Source organism: Telmatherina bonti (assembly GCF_933228915.1).
Source record: "Telmatherina bonti genome assembly, chromosome: 24".
NCBI classification, from domain to species: domain Eukaryota; kingdom Metazoa; phylum Chordata; class Actinopteri; order Atheriniformes; family Telmatherinidae; genus Telmatherina; species Telmatherina bonti.
The window spans coordinates 28,516,764-28,535,612 of NC_136633.1; the positions used below are offsets into that span (position 1 = coordinate 28,516,764).

The 18,849-nt window shown below is 49.2% G+C and overlaps 1 protein-coding gene across 1 annotated transcript in view; it reads right to left on the reverse strand.

The window, feature by feature from the left end:
• Positions 1 to 243: 243 nt before the first annotated feature.
• Positions 244 to 18,849, reverse strand: part of txndc16 (thioredoxin domain containing 16) — a gene marked incomplete at its 3' end in the record, with an annotated part of 33,506 nt that continues 14,900 nt past the window's right edge. The window contains exons 15-20 of the mRNA XM_079264151.1: positions 9,539 to 9,675; positions 8,030 to 8,114; positions 6,141 to 6,282; positions 4,273 to 4,460; positions 4,003 to 4,193; positions 244 to 440 (exon numbers count right to left, since the gene is read on the reverse strand). Coding sequence (XP_079120277.1) covers positions 244 to 440; positions 4,003 to 4,193; positions 4,273 to 4,460; positions 6,141 to 6,282; positions 8,030 to 8,114; positions 9,539 to 9,675 — 940 coding nt within the window. The remainder of the gene's footprint in view (positions 441 to 4,002; positions 4,194 to 4,272; positions 4,461 to 6,140; positions 6,283 to 8,029; positions 8,115 to 9,538; positions 9,676 to 18,849) is intronic.

The following is an 18,849-nucleotide window of genomic DNA, read 5'->3' on the forward strand; positions in this document are numbered from 1 at the left end:
CCTCGCTGTATTTTTGATTTCCTTTCCCAGATCATCGTGACCAGTTTCCCCAGTTGAGGTTTTGGTTCTGACATAACTCTCCCCTGCTTCGTGCCGTTTGTCCTGCAGGTGTTTCATCACAACCACTCACATTATCTCCTTTGATAACAAATCTAATTTTTTATCATATGAAAACACAGTTTGATCAGAGACGAACAACAACAGGCCAACCAGTTTAACCAGTAGTGTCATCATCTGTTTATTTTACAGTTCAGAGTGAACGTCAGCATTAAAATCATCTTCTGCCACTAAATGTTCCTCAGCATTAACCTCCTCTTCATCCACTTCCTCCTCTTCTGCAGAAGTGTGCTGGCGGGTGGAGTCGGGTTCCTGCGTGTCCATGATCTTCAGGAAGTCGTGGAACTCGGCGGCAGGCGGCCAGTGGTCCTCGCCCAGCGTCCCTACGGAGAGAAGCCACAAACATGTCCGCGGTTTCAGGAGATTCTCAGGTTACAGGCAGATTTCTGCTAATAATTCCTGATCCACTCAGAGTCTGATTATGGAGTAATCAGATTACTGGAATAATCAGCTCTGATGAGTCGAGATGAGTGGTTCTCAAACTGGGAGCATTTCAGAAGGATCTAAACCCTTCATGCAGATTTAAATATATAATTGCATCTTAGTTTTTTAACATTGGAACTCAAACACCAAAGTGTGCAGACGAGCTGCATTTAAAATGTGATTTACCTCTGTGAGGTCTGCCATAAAGCAGCGGTTAACCTTCTTGCAGCACAGTACCCCTTGGAAAATGTTTTTTCAGCCAAGTACTCCCTAAGCAGTGCAAAGTACTTCTGGTTCAGAAAAAACACCAAATACAGCATTTTATCATTTGGCCTTTTAAACTTTGTGTTTTGCACATCTCTACTGCGCACTTTAAGCAGGACTCCATTGTTTGCGTTGTCAAGGCAACAGTGGGGTTCAGTTCACGTCGAAATGTGGGATTTTTGGAGGAAAGAAATGGTGTCAATCTAAATGTAAATTCAGTTTATCAACGTACACTTACATTTATTGGAATATATTAAATATTTATGTGACATTTATATTATTTGTTAAGGATGTTTTAAAGAAAACAAAAATATTGATAGATATATATATATTTTTATTTTTATTTTATTTTATTTTTTTAAATTTCACGTACCCCCTGGAATGCCTTGAAGTAGCCCCAGGCTACCCCCATTAGAGAAACAGTGCTTTAAAGTAAAAATCCAGTTCCAAGCAGTGACTAAAGCAACTGGATTAATCAGCTCAGCTCCTCTGCAGGTAGACGAGTCTGTTGGTGGAAAGACCTGTCCTAAACACACAGGTAGATCCATAAACATGGCAGGACTTCTACTTTAAAAATCCCCTTTTATCCTCCAGGTTCACGAAGACTCTCACATCTTCCCCGTCTTACATTTAGAGGACACAACATTTGATTTTATTAACCACTCAGTCGTAGCGGGGCGGGGGGCGGGGGGGGTTGCAAACATTGAGTCACTATATCTGCTCTAAATCCAGCTGTTAATGTTGATAAGCTGCAGAATGTCCAACAGGTTGCTGATGTCTTTCCTCCTAGCGTCGTGTCAACACACAGAGAAACAAACAAAAACTGATTAACTGAGGAAATTTATTTGGCGTCCAGCCTTTAAAAACATTCAGCATCTGTTCAGCCAGCAGAGCAGGGAAGGAATGTTCTGGAGGACATGAGCAAACGATGATCTTGTGGTTCAAAACCATCATTTTATCTCAACTCTTTCATTTAAAATCTAAAGGGGTTCAAATGATTTAAGTAAAAGTCATGACCCTAATTCTGAAAGGACACTTTGTTCAACTCGCATCTTTCACAGATTTAATTGTAATGAAGAGACGCAGCCTGCACAGCAAGCTGGAAAGTCATCAGCTAATCACAGCATGTAAGAGGAGAGTCGCTGCAGCTCCAGACCACTGCTGCAGTGGAAAACATCACCGCCAGCTGCTTCACAGAGAAGCTGATTGCAAATACACAACAACTCAAATCCACCACCTGCTAGAAATGACAACATGTTCATAGTGCAGACAGAATGCAAACTGAAGAAACACAAGACCAGATAACCTGGATTAGTGCTGCACAGTGTATAGAAAATATCTCTATAGTTTTATTCGCCTTTTTATTAACTGTGATTAATATCAGTCCCTATTTGTAGATGTTAAGATAGTTTTGGGGAACCACTTGATGTCATGCTGTTTGTCAATAGCAAATAAAATGGGCTGCTCTGGGTGCTCCATGTAGATGCTAACGGCTTCACGTGATGCTAATGTCTCCATTTACACGCTAACGGATCTATGTAGATAATCGCCACTTCATGTAGATGCTAATGGTCTCATTTACATGCTGACGTTTTTATGTTGATGATAACCAATTCATTTAGATGCTAACAGATTCATGTAGATGCTAACAACTACACGTACTTACAATTGGCTCAATGTAAATGATAAAACTCCAAATAGCTGCTAAAAGCTCAAAGTAGATGCTAAAGGCTCTAAGTAGATGTTAAAGGCTCTAAGTAGATGCTAAAGGCTCTAAGTAGATGCTAAAGGCTCTAAGTAGATGCTAAAGGCTCTCAGTAGTTGCTAAAGACTCTCAGTAGTTGCTAAAGGCTCTAAGTAGATGCTAAAAGCTCTAGGTAGATGCTAAATGCTCTCAGTAGATGCTGAAGGCTCTCAGTAGTTGCTAAAGACCCTCAGTAGTTGCTAAAGGCTCTAAGTAGATGCTAAAAGCTCTAGGTAGATGCTAAATGCTCTCAGTAGATGCTAAAGGCTCACAGTAGTTGCTAAAGCCTCTAAGTAGATGCTGAAGGCTCTAAGTAGATGCTAAAAGCTCTAGGTAGATGCTGAATGCTCTCAGTAGATGCTAAAGGCTCACAGTAGTTGCTAAAGCCTCTAAGTAGATGCTGAAGGCTCTAAGTAGATGCTAAAAGCTCTAGGTAGATGCTAAAGGCTCTCAGTAAATGCTAAAGGCTCTCAGTAGTTGCTAAAGGCTCTAAGTAGATCCTGAAGGCTCTCAGTATTATGCTAAATGCTCTCAGTAGTTGCTAAAGGCTCTCAGTAGATGCTAAAGGCTCTCAGTAGATGCTAAAGGCTCTCAGTAAATGCTAAAGGCTCTCAGTAGATGCTAAAGGCTCTCAGTAGATGCTAAAGGCTCTCAGTAGATGCTAAAGGCTCTCAGTAAATGCTAAAGGCTCTCAGTAGATGCTAAAGGCTCTCAGTAGATGCTAAAGGCTCTCAGTAAATGCTAAAGGCTCTCAGTAGATGCTAAAGGCTCTCAGTAGATGCTAAAGGCTCTCAGTAAATGCTAAAGGCTCTCAGTAGATGCTAAAGGCTCTCAGTAGATGCTAAAGGCTCTCAGTAGATGCTAAAGGCTCTCAGTAGATGCTAAAGGCTCTCAGTAGATGCTAAAGGCTATACGTAGATGCTAAAGGCTCTCAGTAGATGCTAAAGGCTATACGTAGATGCTAAAGGCTATACGTAGATGCTAAAGGCTCTCAGTAGATGCTAAAGGCTCTCAGTAGATGCTAAAGGCTCTCAGTAAATGCTAAAGGCTCTCAGTAGATGCTGAAGGCTCATTGTAGTTGCTAAAAGTGGTATGGCCAGCAGAATGGATATGTGGACATATAATATTAAACAGGGGTCTACAGGTACTGATAAGTATATCTAATTAGGACATTTAGATATTCAGATTTTCATTAGTTAGAAATGCAATTTTAATTTTCTCCCAAAGTTGCTGTTTGGAGGTTTATTGCCCTCCTGACCCACATAGAGCTTCCTTTCAAGCATGTTCTGCAGGTTCTCAGCAGTTAGAATGTAGGAGTAATGTAGAACAACCTGCTTCAGGACTTTCCACCTGGTGATCTAACCTGTCTGAGATTGTTGGTAGAGATGTAAACGTTTTAATGCTTCGTGCAGCAGGATTTCAGGTTTATTAGCTCTCAGGTATCCTCCTCTCACCTGCGGGTGTCTCGGCCCCGTCCTGCACCCTCTGCAGCCACCGCAGCACAGTCGAGGCCACGATGGGGGTGTTGGGCGGGAACTGATAGATTTTACCTCCGGACAGTGAATGTGTGAGAACCAGAGCAGGAAGCGGCGGCATGGACCCCAGATATGAGCCCAGCACGGACATACCAGCTGGGGTGTGCCCACTGAAACACAAACACCATTTATGACTTCATAAGTGTGAAAATAATAGCAATAAATGTTGGATAACATTGATGTCCGTACAGGTGGATCCAGCAGGGCAGGTACCGCTCCATCTTCGCTCCTCCCAGCTCCACCAGTCCTTTCATCTCCTGCACCAGCGCCTGGTTCTGCCTCCGCCCGACCTCGTCCTCCTCCTCCCCCACAAAGAGGAGGAGGAGGGCTTTACCCAGCAAGAGGAAGGAAGGCAGGTTCTCCACCGTCAACTCAGGCTGGAGGTAAAACATGGAGGGATGAAACATTAAACCCAGCATGTCTCCATGTGCCCGAAGCGAATGGAAACCTGCAGAAAAGCCTAAAACCAGATCCTGAGCGGTGTAACGGATAGGGGGGGTTTCTTTGTGGTGAAACAGGGTGGGCCGATTCAACATTTAATCAATTCATCTCGATGCATCACAGGCTACAATTCATAAATATTCCAAAACGATTATTTTTTATGATTAAATGACAGAAACGCAACGTCAAAGCCAGACAGGAAGCTTTGGGAACCGGTCTGTAACCCAAACGTGTCGGGGGGGGGGACAGTTAACGCCGGAGCTAGCAGGACGCTAGCAGCTACTGCTACTGGTCTGAAGGCAGCGTTTGGAAAACGTTCTGGTTTTCACGGCCGTGGGAACAGGCGAGACCTGGAAAAGACTTCCTGCACATGGGGGCTGTCTAAATCCTAAATAACCTTGAACAGTTGAACACCAACCTCCACCACAGCACCAGCAGCACTGCACCCAGTCTGCACCACCACCCCGGTTACAGACACCCCCACAAACACTGGAGGACCCCAAGAATCAGTAAAACAGATCAACTAAAAGACAAACAGAAACTTGTCAACCGGCTCTTAAAAACATGAACATTCACTGCAACCAGGCAGAAACCCTCGGTGGTTAAAAGTGAAGCCAAAACCTGCAGTTCCCCCTTCATCCACTAGGGGCTCCAAAACAGAGCGAATCCCCATAGACTCCCATGTTAAAAAGACCAACTTCACAGCAGGAATAAACATGTTTACATCATAAATAAACATGTTTACAGCAGAAATAAACATGTTTACATCAGAAATAAACACATTTACAGCAGAAATAAACATGTTTACATCAGAAATAAACACGTTTACAGCAGAAATAAACATGTTTAAAAGTAATTTGATCTCGAAGTTCGGCATATTTAGGGGCATGTCCTTTTGATTGACAGGTACCGATCTCCCGCTTCAAGTCAGAAGAACGTAGAACAACCGCGGTTTTTAGCCGGTTAACAACGTGACTTAGCTTTAGCCCGCTTACCTCCGTTAGCTGGTTAGCTCCTGTTATCTCCGGGTTAGCTCGGTTAGCTCTTAGCTACAGAAAGCTCGGAGTTCGCTCGATGTCAATCATCCACCATGACGCTCACAGCCCCCCTCTCAGCTCCACCTCTTTGTCCATATTTGTATTTTCCGGGCGGGACGACACGAGGGAAAAAGAGGTTTAAAAGCTCTTAGGATTGACCGTTTTCATACTCTCAGACGACCTGCTTATCACTGACTGATGGTTTTGAGCATCAGCCCGAAGGAGGGTAAGGACGTTCGTCTTGTGTGGTCAAGCAAACTAAAGTCGGAGGAAGAGCTGAGCTTGTTGAGGAACATCCGCATTCGAAGCGTTTGAGTTGTTGTTGCATCAGTTTGTGCAACTGTTTATTCAGCAAATGTAAACCTGATGGTGAGAAATGACTTGCATTTGTTTTCCGTGAGACTTCCAGCTTCTGCGAACGGCCAAGTAGCTTCACACACTATTTATCTACAAGTATTTCTCTCCATGAGGTTTAAAGCAGGATGCTTTCTTAGAAACACTTCAGTTGTTATTCCTAATGACATGATTGCCCTGCTGGTTTCATCATTTAACTGATTACAGAGACACAAACACACATACCACCGGCTGGAGAAGTGCAGCGTTAATGTGTGTGAGAAGCTTGCTAGCGGAGGAGGACGCGGGCAGCACGGACGGACGAGCGAGCGTCTCCCAGGACGGGAACACCAAGACTGATGGAGGGTCCACAGCGTGGTCTGCAGCCCTGTGTGGAAAACATCACACATGATCTCTACACACAGACAGCAGCTAAACACAAGCAAAAGACAAATGTTCAGGTTTCTTACTTCCTTTTTAAGTGAACTGTGTTAAAAACCACGAAGAATGTTGAAAAACACACAGAACAAGTCAGAAAGAAGTTTAAAATCACCTCGTGGTGAAGTTAAAGACCCAAAAATGACAGAAAAGTCATATAAACTTGTTTCTATCCATCTAACTGCGACTTTTCCATCTATTAGCAATGAGAGGAGCGCTGTGGACAAGCTAACGTGGCTAATCGACAAGAATTTTCTCCTCAGATCAACGGCAACGTCTACATCACCACGTCTCATTTCTCTTCATGTCTGCATCCAACAGATACACGATCGGCCAATCAGAGGAGGCGTGTTAGCAACATCACCAGAGCCAGTGGCAAGCTTTGCATGTGTCACTTTATCGCTGCTGCTTCATTTAGCCATGGTTACCATGGTATCACCATGGCTGGGTGTGGTCTTTATTTGTTATTGCTTCTTCAAGCTAGCAGCTAGCTTCTTCAAGCTAGCAGCTAGCTGCTAAAGCAGATCCTCTAAAGTCCATCCTGAAGCGGTCCAGCTTCAGATCCTGGACTAAACAAGTTTTCCTCTCTTCTCTAGAGCAGAATGAACCTCCTCTTTTTTCTCTTTTTTTCGTAGCATCAGATCAACACGTTGAGACTTTATTATTTCCAATTTCGCTCCAGTCTCGATGTGCAAAAACCTAAAGACTTAGAAGTCAGAACCTTTACCGTTAGTCAAATTTGACCATTTCGGGAGGAAAAAGGAAACGTGAACAAGATAAATGTTAACTAGCTAGCTAGCTAATTTGCCTAGTTGCTAACTGACTAATACGTTTCATATTGAGTTGTTCGCTAACTCTCCATTTTGAGTGGCAATTCATGACATCTGAGTTAAATTAGAGAAATGAGGATGGCTGCTCATCATACATGAATCTGTAATGTCCAGGAAAACAGTTTGTTGAATCATAACTCGCATCGTTTCTTTTCCTGACAGAGCCAGAAAGTTTTCTTTAAAACAGGTTTTAAAAACCTGCCTTTGTGTCCAAACGTGTTCCTGATGCAACATTCAACGCTAAAAGCCTGAATAGCTCATTTTTAAACCAGAAAAACTACAATTTGATGATAGTCTTACACCTGACGGGGTTAAAACACTGAAGGCACCATTTTCTGTCATGGTGTGATGTTTCATGTCGTCTCTTTAGTTCTCTGGTGTCGTGTTTTCTGTTTAGCTTGTTCATTACATCCACCTGGACTCAGCTGATTCATTACACCTGTGTATTGTTTGGTTTCCCTGCATTTATAATCCTTGGTTTCTGTTCCCATTGCTTGTGTTTGCTGCATGAGTTAGTTTAACTATAGTTCCCTGTTTAGTCTCTGTCTAGTCCTGTTCTTGTATTATATAATACCGTTTAGTTTGGTTTAAATATTAAAACCTGTTCCTCCTGCCATCTGTCTCTGCATTTGGGTCCACACCTCCACTTGGCGACATCATCATCTGACAATAAAATGCTGTTTTTTTAAGAGTAAAACAATTCATAAAACTCATGTTTTGTCTTGTATTAACTTTTGCTTCATCATTTCCAATCAAGTTGAAGAAAAAGCACTAAATGACTGATTCAAACTCTGAGCCACCAATAAAAAACTGTTTTTACAGGAAAAAGTTGAAACTGTGAAGACGTTGGTGAAATTAGAGCAGTACCATCTTTCTGCCAGTCCGTCCGTCAGCAGTCCACTCAGGACTTCACCTCGCAGGGATTCTGCTGCTTCAGTAAACGCTGAGAAACCTGGAGACACAGAGAAACTTCACTTTGTTTCAGCATTAAAACAAGAAATCTGGAAACTTCCACTCATTTCTTCACCTTGTGCGGAGCGTTTTTGTGTCATTTTGAAGTACTCTGACTGGTCAGAAAGACCAGAAACCACAACACAAAAGCAGACACCTACCATTGATTACTTTCTTCCTGTGAAACACACACACACACACACACACACCCAAGCTTGGAGTTCCCATTAATATTTCATACACACATTATTAAGCTGCTGAAAATAACCTTCCAGAGATGCTAAAATTAGACTTTGAAGAACATGTTGGAGACCTTTGTGGCCCCTCAGAAAGGAGCCCAGGAGCCACACAAACAGAGACGGTAGAAATACAGGTTGTTAGTTTCTCTTTTCTTTTTATTTGTTCATACAAGCCACATTAAAATAAGAACTAAGACTACAGAGCAGCCACGTCGACCACAAAGCATCTTAATGTCTGTTATCAGATGCTGCAGGCTCTTTTTTCTCACATGTTCCAGCACTTTGTCTCTCCATCTCATTTCCCCCTTTGTTTCATCAGAAACCTGTTTTTGGATCAGAAATAGCCGAGCTAGCTTCCAGGCTAGCAGAGGTCTGTAGTCGGCATGGTGACAGTTTCCAAACTGTATATCTGAGCCTGACTGATGAACACCTCAACTTCAGCCTGTGGAGCAGCATCCAGACAACCAGACAGCAGTAGGAAGTTTTGATATTTTAAAACAAAAACTTTAAAAGGGATGCTGCGTAAGAATTACGATCATCTAACAGTGAAGTTGTGCTTCACATTAACATGATTAATGCATTTGAGCACGTGGAGTCATCTTCCCCCTGGAGGAGGAACATGACTATCAGGAGCCATCAACTATCAGGAGAACCTAGAACTCACAAGTTAAATCAGACACACAGAAAGTAAATAAGCAACTCAGTGTCACATGCAGAACATACAGAGTGGAACGTGTTCAGAGAAGAGTGGTCATACCAATGTGACCCCGCCCACACAATATGATTCCGCCCACATACTGTGACTCCGCCCACATACTGTGACTCCGCCCACATACTGTAACCCCCCCCCCCGCCCATACAATGTGGCCCCGCCCACAAAAAGGCAAGAGGAAGGCCAGGAAGACCCCGAGACCCAGCCAGAGCCCCCCGTAGTCAGAGGGAACAGGCCCCAGCGGGCCCAGATCAGTGAGGGCTGGCCCCGCCGGACACCCAGGGCAGACAGAGCGCGGGCCCCAGGGCCCCGAAGGCATTTTCATATGAAAATGGTTTTATGAACAAAGTTTGATTGATTGATTGATTTGACGATGAGAAATAAAATGAGCATATTTGAACTGATCTCCTTCAGCTTTTACAGCCAGGCTACCCTCGGCCAATGGCATGTCGTGAAGCCGTTGCAGCCTCCTACCTGTTTTTCTGGCAGTCCTGAACAATCCCAGGACTCTGTCTGGCTTGTAGCCGGCGAGCTCAGGGTGAGGTACTTCCTGAAGGAATGACATCACTTCCTCCTGGGTGGACAGCAGCACAGGAGAGGCTGAGCGGCTCCTGGTTGCATTAAAAAAGAAAACAAACGTAAACATCCTAAATAAACACGGAAATCCTCCAAAAGGCACCATTTTGAACTATTCATGCCAATCCATCCATCGTTACTGAGTAATCCTGCAAAACAAACAGAACGAACTCCATGATGACTGAAGACACCAATCCGACGGACGTCTTGTTGACGGGAATCTTAGAAACCAGATCATGGATGGAAGCAAACTTCCTCTAAACCAGGACCAGACGGAGGTTCTAGTTGTGGGCTCTGAGGCGGAGAGGGAGAAACTAGAACTCTGGCTTTAGAACCCCGTGACCAGGTGAAAAAACCTCGGGTTAGATTTGACTCTGAACTCAGGTTTAACGTCCACATTAAGAAAATCAGGAATATTTTCTTTTATCATCCTAACAACATGGTCAGAGTTGGACCGTTTCCCTCTCGGGCCAATACAGAGACTCTCATCCACGCCTTCAGCACCTGCAGGATGTCATGCTTCTTTCTGGTCTACTTACTGGGACCAGTCTGCTTACAGGGACCAGTCTGCTTACAGGGACCAGTCTGCTTGTAGGGACCAGTCTGCTTACTGGGACCAGTCTGCTTACAGGGACCAGTCTGCTTACAGGGACCAGTCTGCTTGTAGGGACCAGTCTGCTTACTGGGACCAGTCTGCTTACTGGGACCAGTCTGCTTACAGGGACCAGTCTGCTTGTAGGGACCAGACTGCTTACTGGGACCAGTCTGCTTACAGGGACCAGTCTGCTTACTGGGACCAGTCTGCTTACAGGGACCAGTCTGCTTACTGGGACCAGTCTGCTTACAGGGACCAGTCTGCTTACTGGGACCAGTCTGCTTACAGGGACCAGTCTGCTTGTAGGGACCAGACTGCTTACAGGGACCAGTCTGCTTGTAGGGACCAGACTGCTTACTGGGACCAGTCTGCTTACAGGGACCAGTCTGCTTACTGGGACCAGTCTGCTTACTGGGACCAGTCTGCTTACTGGGACCAGTCTGCTTACAGGGACCAGTCTGCTTGTAGGGACCAGACTGCTTACTGGGACCAGTCTGCTTACAGGGACCAGTCTGCTTACTGGGACCAGTCTGCTTACAGGGACCAGTCTGCTTACTGGGACCAGTCTGCTTACAGGGACCAGACTGCTTACTGGGACCAGTCTGCTTACAGGGACCAGTCTGCTTGTAGGGACCAGTCTGCTTACAGGGACCAGTCTGCTTGTAGGGACCAGACTGCTTACAGGGACCAGTCTGCTTACTGGGACCAGTCTGCTTACAGGGACCAGTCTGCTTGTAGGGACCAGTCTGCTTACTGGGACCAGTCTGCTTACAGGGACCAGTCTGCTTACTGGGACCAGTCTGCTTACAGGGACCAGTCTGCTTACAGGGACCAGTCTGCTTGTAGGGACCAGTCTGCTTACTGGGACCAGTCTGCTTACAGGGACCAGTCTGCTTGTAGGGACCAGTCTGCTTACTGGGACCAGTCTGCTTACTGGGACCAGTCTGCTTACTGGGACCAGTCTGCTTACAGGGACCAGTCTGCTTGTAGGGACCAGTCTGCTTACTGGGACCAGTCTGCTTGTAGGGACCAGTCTGCTTACTGGGACCAGTCTGCTTACAGGGACCAGTCTGCTTGTAGGGACCAGTCTGCTTGTAGGGACCAGTCTGCTTACTGGGACCAGTCTGCTTGTAGGGACCAGTCTGCTTACTGGGACCAGTCTGCTTACTGGGACCAGTCTGCTTACTGGGACCAGTCTGCTTACAGGGACCAGTCTGCTTACTGGGACCAGTCTGCTTACTGGGACCAGTCTGCTTACTGGGACCAGTCTGCTGACAGGGACTAGTCTGCTTGTAGGGACCAGTCTGCTTACTGGGACCAGTCTGCTTGTAGGGACCAGTCTGCTTACAGGGACCAGTCTGCTTGTAGGGACCAGTCTGCTTGTAGGGACCAGACTGCTTACAGGGACCAGTCTGCTTACTGGGACCAGTCTGCTTACAGGGACCAGTCTGCTTGTAGGGACCAGTCTGCTTACTGGGACCAGTCTGCTTACAGGGACCAGTCTGCTTACTGGGACCAGTCTGCTTACAGGGACCAGTCTGCTTACAGGGACCAGTCTGCTTGTAGGGACCAGTCTGCTTACTGGGACCAGTCTGCTTACAGGGACCAGTCTGCTTACTGGGACCAGTCTGCTTACAGGGACCAGTCTGCTTGTAGGGACCAGTCTGCTTACTGGGACCAGTCTGCTTACTGGGACCAGTCTGCTTACTGGGACCAGTCTGCTTACAGGGACCAGTCTGCTTGTAGGGACCAGTCTGCTTACTGGGACCAGTCTGCTTGTAGGGACCAGTCTGCTTACTGGGACCAGTCTGCTTACAGGGACCAGTCTGCTTGTAGGGACCAGTCTGCTTACTGGGACCAGTCTGCTTGTAGGGACCAGTCTGCTTACTGGGACCAGTCTGCTTACAGGGACCAGTCTGCTTACTGGGACCAGTCTGCTTACTGGGACCAGTCTGCTTACAGGGACCAGTCTGCTTACTGGGACCAGTCTGCTTACTGGGACCAGTCTGCTTACTGGGACCAGTCTGCTGACAGGGACTAGTCTGCTTGTAGGGACCAGTCTGCTTACTGGGACCAGTCTGCTTACTGGGACCAGTCTGCTTGTAGGGACCAGTCTGCTTACAGGGACCAGTCTGCTTACAGGGACCAGTCTGCTTACAGGGACCAGTCTGCTTACAGGGACCAGTCTGCTTACTGGGACCAGTCTGCTTACAGGGACCAGTCTGCTTACAGGGACCAGTCTGCTTGTAGGGACCAGTCTGCTTACTGGGACCAGTCTGCTTGTAGGGACCAGTCTGCTTACTGGGACCAGTCTGCTTACTGGGACCAGTCTGCTTGTAGGGACCAGTCTGCTTACTGGGACCAGTCTGCTTGTAGGGACCAGTCTGCTTACTGGGACCAGTCTGCTTACTGGGACCAGTCTGCTTACTGGGACCAGTCTGCTTGTAGGGACCAGTCTGCTTGTAGGGACCAGTCTGCTTACTGGGACCAGTCTGCTTACTGGGACCAGTCTGCTTACTGGGACCAGTCTGCTTACAGGGACCAGTCTGCTTACTGGGACCAGTCTGCTTGTAGGGACCAGTCTGCTTACTGGGACCAGTCTGCTTACAGGGACCAGTCTGCTTGTAGGGACCAGTCTGCTTACAGGGACCAGTCTGCTTGTAGGGACCAGTCTGCTTACTGGGACCAGTCTGCTTACTGGGACCAGTCTGCTTACTGGGACCAGTCTGCTTACTGGGACCAGTCTGCTTGTAGGGACCAGTCTGCTTACTGGGACCAGTCTGCTTGTAGGGACCAGTCTGCTTACTGGGACCAGTCTGCTTACTGGGACCAGTCTGCTTACTGGGACCAGTCTGCTTACAGGGACCAGTCTGCTTACTGGGACCAGTCTGCTTGTAGGGACCAGTCTGCTTACTGGGACCAGTCTGCTTACAGGGACCAGTCTGCTTGTAGGGACCAGTCTGCTTACTGGGACCAGTCTGCTTACTGGGACCAGTCTGCTTACTGGGACCAGTCTGCTTACAGGGACCAGTCTGCTTACAGGGACCAGTCTGCTTGTAGGGACCAGTCTGCTTGTAGGGACCAGTCTGCTTACTGGGACCAGTCTGCTTACTGGGACCAGTCTGCTTACTGGGACCAGTCTGCTTACTGGGACCAGTCTGCTTGTAGGGACCAGTCTGCTTACTGGGACCAGTCTGCTTGTAGGGACCAGTCTGCTTACTGGGACCAGTCTGCTTACTGGGACCAGTCTGCTTACTGGGACCAGTCTGCTTACTGGGACCAGTCTGCTTACACGGACCAGTCTGCTTACTGGGACCAGTCTGCTTGTAGGGACCAGTCTGCTTACTGGGACCAGTCTGCTTACTGGGACCAGTCTGCTTACTGGGACCAGTCTGCTTACAGGGACCAGTCTGCTTGTAGGGACCAGTCTGCTTGTAGGGACCAGTCTGCTTACTGGGACCAGTCTGCTTACTGGGACCAGTCTGCTTACTGGGACCAGTCTGCTTACTGGGACCAGTCTGCTTACTGGGACCAGTCTGCTTACACGGACCAGTCTGCTTACTGGGACCAGTCTGCTTGTAGGGACCAGTCTGCTTACTGGGACCAGTCTGCTTACTGGGACCAGTCTGCTTACTGGGACCAGTCTGCTTGTAGGGACCAGTCTGCTTGTAGGGACCAGTCTGCTTACTGGGACCAGTCTGCTTACTGGGACCAGTCTGCTTACTGGGACCAGTCTGCTTACTGGGACCAGTCTGCTTGTAGGGACCAGTCTGCTTACTGGGACCAGTCTGCTTGTAGGGACCAGTCTGCTTACTGGGACCAGTCTGCTTGTAGGGACCAGTCTGCTTACTGGGACCAGTCTGCTTACTGGGACCAGTCTGCTTACACGGACCAGTCTGCTTACTGGGACCAGTCTGCTTGTAGGGACCAGTCTGCTTACTGGGACCAGTCTGCTTACAGGGACCAGTCTGCTTGTAGGGACCAGTCTGCTTACAGGGACCAGTCTGCTTGTAGGGACCAGTCTGCTTACAGGGACCAGTCTGCTTACTGGGACCAGTCTGCTTACTGGGACCAGTCTGCTTACAGGGACCAGTCTGCTTACTGGGACCAGTCTGCTTACTGGGACCAGTCTGCTTACTGGGACCAGTCTGCTTACAGGGACCAGTCTGCTTGTAGGGACCAGTCTGCTTACAGGGACCAGTCTGCTTGTAGGGACCAGTCTGCTTGTAGGGACCAGTCTGCTTACAGGGACCAGTCTGCTTACTGGGACCAGTCTGCTTACTGGGACCAGTCTGCTTACAGGGACCAGTCTGCTTACTGGGACCAGTCTGCGTGTAGGGACCAGTCTGCTTGTAGGGACCAGTCTGCTTACTGGGACCAGTCTGCTTACAGGGACCAGTCTGCTTACTGGGACCAGTCTGCGTGTAGGGACCAGTCTGCTTGTAGGGACCAGTCTGCTTACTGGGACCAGTCTGCTTACAGGGACCAGTCTGCTTACAGGGACCAGTCTGCTTACTGGGACCAGTCTGCTTACTGGGACCAGTCTGCTTACTGGGACCAGTCTGCTTACAGGGACCAGTCTGCTTACAGGGACCAGTCTGCTTACAGGGACCAGTCTGCTTGTAGGGACCAGTCTGCTTACTGGGACCAGTCTGCTTGTAGGGACCAGTCTGCTTGTAGGGACCAGTCTGCTTGTAGGGACCAGTCTGCTTACTGGGACCAGTCTGCTTGTAGGGACCAGTCTGCTTACTGGGACCAGTCTGCTTACAGGGACCAGTCTGCTTGTAGGGACCAGTCTGCTTACAGGGACCAGTCTGCTTACTGGGACCAGTCTGCTTGTAGGGACCAGTCTGCTTGTAGGGACCAGTCTGCTTGTAGGGACCAGTCTGCTTACTGGGACCAGTCTGCTTGTAGGGACCAGTCTGCTTGTAGGGACCAGTCTGCTTGTAGGGACCAGTCTGCTTACTGGGACCAGTCTGCTTGTAGGGACCAGTCTGCTTACTGGGACCAGTCTGCTTACAGGGAACAGTCTGCTTGTAGGGACCAGTCTGCTTACAGGGACCAGTCTGCTTACAGGGACCAGTCTGCTTACAGGGACCAGTCTGCTTGTAGGGACCAGTCTGCTTGTAGGGACCAGTCTGCTTGTAGGGACCAGTCTGCTTGTAGGGACCAGTCTGCTTACTGGGACCAGTCTGCTTACTGGGACCAGTCTGCTTGTAGGGACCAGTCTGCTTACAGGGACCAGTCTGCTTGTAGGGACCAGTCTGCTTACTGGGACCAGTCTGCTTACAGGGACCAGTCTGCTTGTAGGGACCAGTCTGCTTACAGGGACCAGTCTGCTTACAGGGACCAGTCTGCTTGTAGGGACCAGTCTGCTTGTAGGGACCAGTCTGCTTGTAGGGACCAGTCTGCTTACTGGGACCAGTCTGCTTGTAGGGACCAGTCTGCTTGTAGGGACCAGTCTGCTTACAGGGACCAGTCTGCTTACTGGGACCAGTCTGCTTGTAGGGACCAGTCTGCTTGTAGGGACCAGTCTGCTTGTAGGGACCAGTCTGCTTACTGGGACCAGTCTGCTTACAGGGACCAGTCTGCTTACTGGGACCAGTCTGCTTACAGGGACCAGTCTGCTTACTGGGACCAGTCTGCTTACAGGGACCAGTCTGCTTACTGGGACCAGTCTGCTTACTGGGACCAGTCTGCTTACAGGGACCAGTCTGCTTACTGGGACCAGTCTGCTTACTGGGACCAGTCTGCTTACTGGGACCAGTCTGCTTGTAGGGACCAGTCTGCTTACAGGGACCAGTCTGCTTACTGGGACCAGTCTGCTTACTGGGACCAGTCTGCTTACAGGGACCAGTCTGCTTACTGGGACCAGTCTGCTTACCGGGACCAGTCTGCTTACTGGGACCAGTCTGCTTACAGGGACCAGTCTGCTTACAGGGACCAGTCTGCTTACTGGGACCAGTCTGCTTGTAGGGACCAGTCTGCTTACAGGGACCAGTCTGCTTGTAGGGACCAGTCTGCTTACTGGGACCAGTCTGCTTACTGGGACCAGTCTGCTTACTGGGACCAGTCTGCTTACACGGACCAGTCTGCTTACTGGGACCAGTCTGCTTGTAGGGACCAGTCTGCTTGTAGGGACCAGTCTGCTTACAGGGACCAGTCTGCTTGTAGGGACCAGTCTGCTTACTGGGACCAGTCTGCTTACAGGGACCAGTCTGCTTACTGGGACCAGTCTGCTTACTGGGACCAGTCTGCTTACAGGGACCAGTCTGCTTACTGGGACCAGTCTGCTTACAGGGACCAGTCTGCTTACAGGGACCAGTCTGCTTACTGGGACCAGTCTGCTTACAGGGACCAGTCTGCTTACTGGGACCAGTCTGCTTACTGGGACCAGTCTGCGTGTAGGGACCAGTCTGCGTGTAGGGACCAGTCTGCTTACTGGGACCAGTCTGCTTGTAGGGACCAGTCTGCTTACAGGGACCAGTCTGCTTGTAGGGACCAGTCTGCTTACTGGGACCAGTCTGCTTACTGGGACCAGTCTGCTTGTAGGGACCAGTCTGCTTACTGGGACCAGTCTGCTTACTGGGACCAGTCTGCGTGTAGGGACCAGTCTGCTTACTGGGACCAGTCTGCTTACAGGGACCAGTCTGCTTACTGGGACCAGTCTGCTTACTGGGACCAGTCTGCGTGTAGGGACCAGTCTGCTTACTGGGACCAGTCTGCTTACAGGGACCAGTCTGCTTACTGGGACCAGTCTGCTTACTGGGACCAGTCTGCTTACAGGGACCAGTCTGCTTACTGGGACCAGTCTGCTTGTAGGGACCAGTCTGCTTACTGGGACCAGTCTGCTTGTAGGGACCAGTCTGCTTACTGGGACCAGTCTGCTTGTAGGGACCAGTCTGCTTACTGGGACCAGTCTGCTTACTGGGACCAGTCTGCTTGTAGGGACCAGTCTGCTTGTAGGGACCAGTCTGCTCACTGGGACCAGTCTGCTTACTGGGACCAGTCTGCTTACTGGGACCAGTCTGCTTGTAGGGACCAGTCTGCTTACTGGGACCAGTCTGCTTACTGGGACCAGTCTGCTTGTAGGGACCAGTCTGCTTGTAGGGACCAGTCTGCTCACTGGGACCAGTCTGCTTACTGGGACCAGTCTGCTTACTGGGACCAGTCTGCTTACAGGGACCAGTCTGCTTACTGGGACCAGTCTGCTTACTGGGACCAGTCTGCTTACTGGGACCAGTCTGCTTACAGGGACCAGTCTGCTTGTAGGGACCAGTCTGCTTACAGGGACCAGTCTGCTTACAGGGACCAGTCTGCTTACTGGGACCAGTCTGCTTACAGGGACCAGTCTGCTTGTAGGGACCAGTCTGCTTACTGGGATCAGTCTGCGTGTAGGGACCAGTCTGCTTACTGGGACCAGTCTGCGTGTAGGGACCAGTCTGCTTACTGGGACCAGTCTGCGTGTAGGGACCAGTCTGCTTACTGGGACCAGTCTGCGTGTAGGGACCAGTCTGCTTACTGGGACCAGTCTGCTTACTGGGACCAGTCTGCTTACTGGGACCAGTCTGCTTACTGGGACCAGTCTGCTTGTAGGGACCAGTCTGCTTACTGGGACCAGTCTGCTTACAGGGACCAGTCTGCTTGTAGGGACCAGTCTGCTTGTAGGGACCAGTCTGCTTACTGGGACCAGTCTGCTTACAGGGACCAGTCTGCTTACAGGGACCAGTCTGCTTACTGGGACCAGTCTGCTTACTGGGACCAGTCTGCTTACAGGGACCAGTCTGCTTACTGGGACCAGTCTGCTTACTGGGACCAGTCTGCTTACAGGGACCAGTCTGCTTACAGGGACCAGTCTGCTTACTGGGACCAGTCTGCTTACTGGGACCAGTCTGCTTACTGGGACCAGTCTGCTTACAGGGACCAGTCTGCTTGTAGGGACCAGTCTGCTTACAGGGACCAGTCTGCTTACAGGGACCAGTCTGCTTACTGGGACCAGTCTGCTTACAGGGACCAGTATGCTTGTAGGGACCAGTCTGCTTACTGGGATCAGTCTGCGTGTAGGGACCAGTCTGCTTACTGGGACCAGTCTGCGTGTAGGGACCAGTCTGCTTACTGGGACCAGTCTGCGTGTAGGGACCAGTCTGCTTACTGGGACCAGTCTGCGTGTAGGGACCAGTCTGCTTACTGGGACCAGTCTGCTTACTGGGACCAGTCTGCTTACTGGGACCAGTCTGCTTGTAGGGACCAGTCTGCTTACTGGGACCAGTCTGCTTACAGGGACCAGTCTGCTTGTAGGGACCAGTCTGCTTGTAGGGACCAGTCTGCTTACTGGGACCAGTCTGCTTACAGGGACCAGTCTGCTTACAGGGACCAGTCTGCTTACTGGGACCAGTCTGCTTACAGGGACCAGTCTGCTTACTGGGACCAGTCTGCTTACTGGGACCAGTCTGCTTGTAGGGACCAGTCTGCTTACAGGGACCAGTCTGCTTACTGGGACCAGTCTGCTTACAGGGACCAGTCTGCTTACAGGGACCAGTCTGCTTACTGGGACCAGTCTGCTTGTAGGGACCAGTCTGCTTGTAGGGACCAGTCTGCTTACAGGGACCAGTCT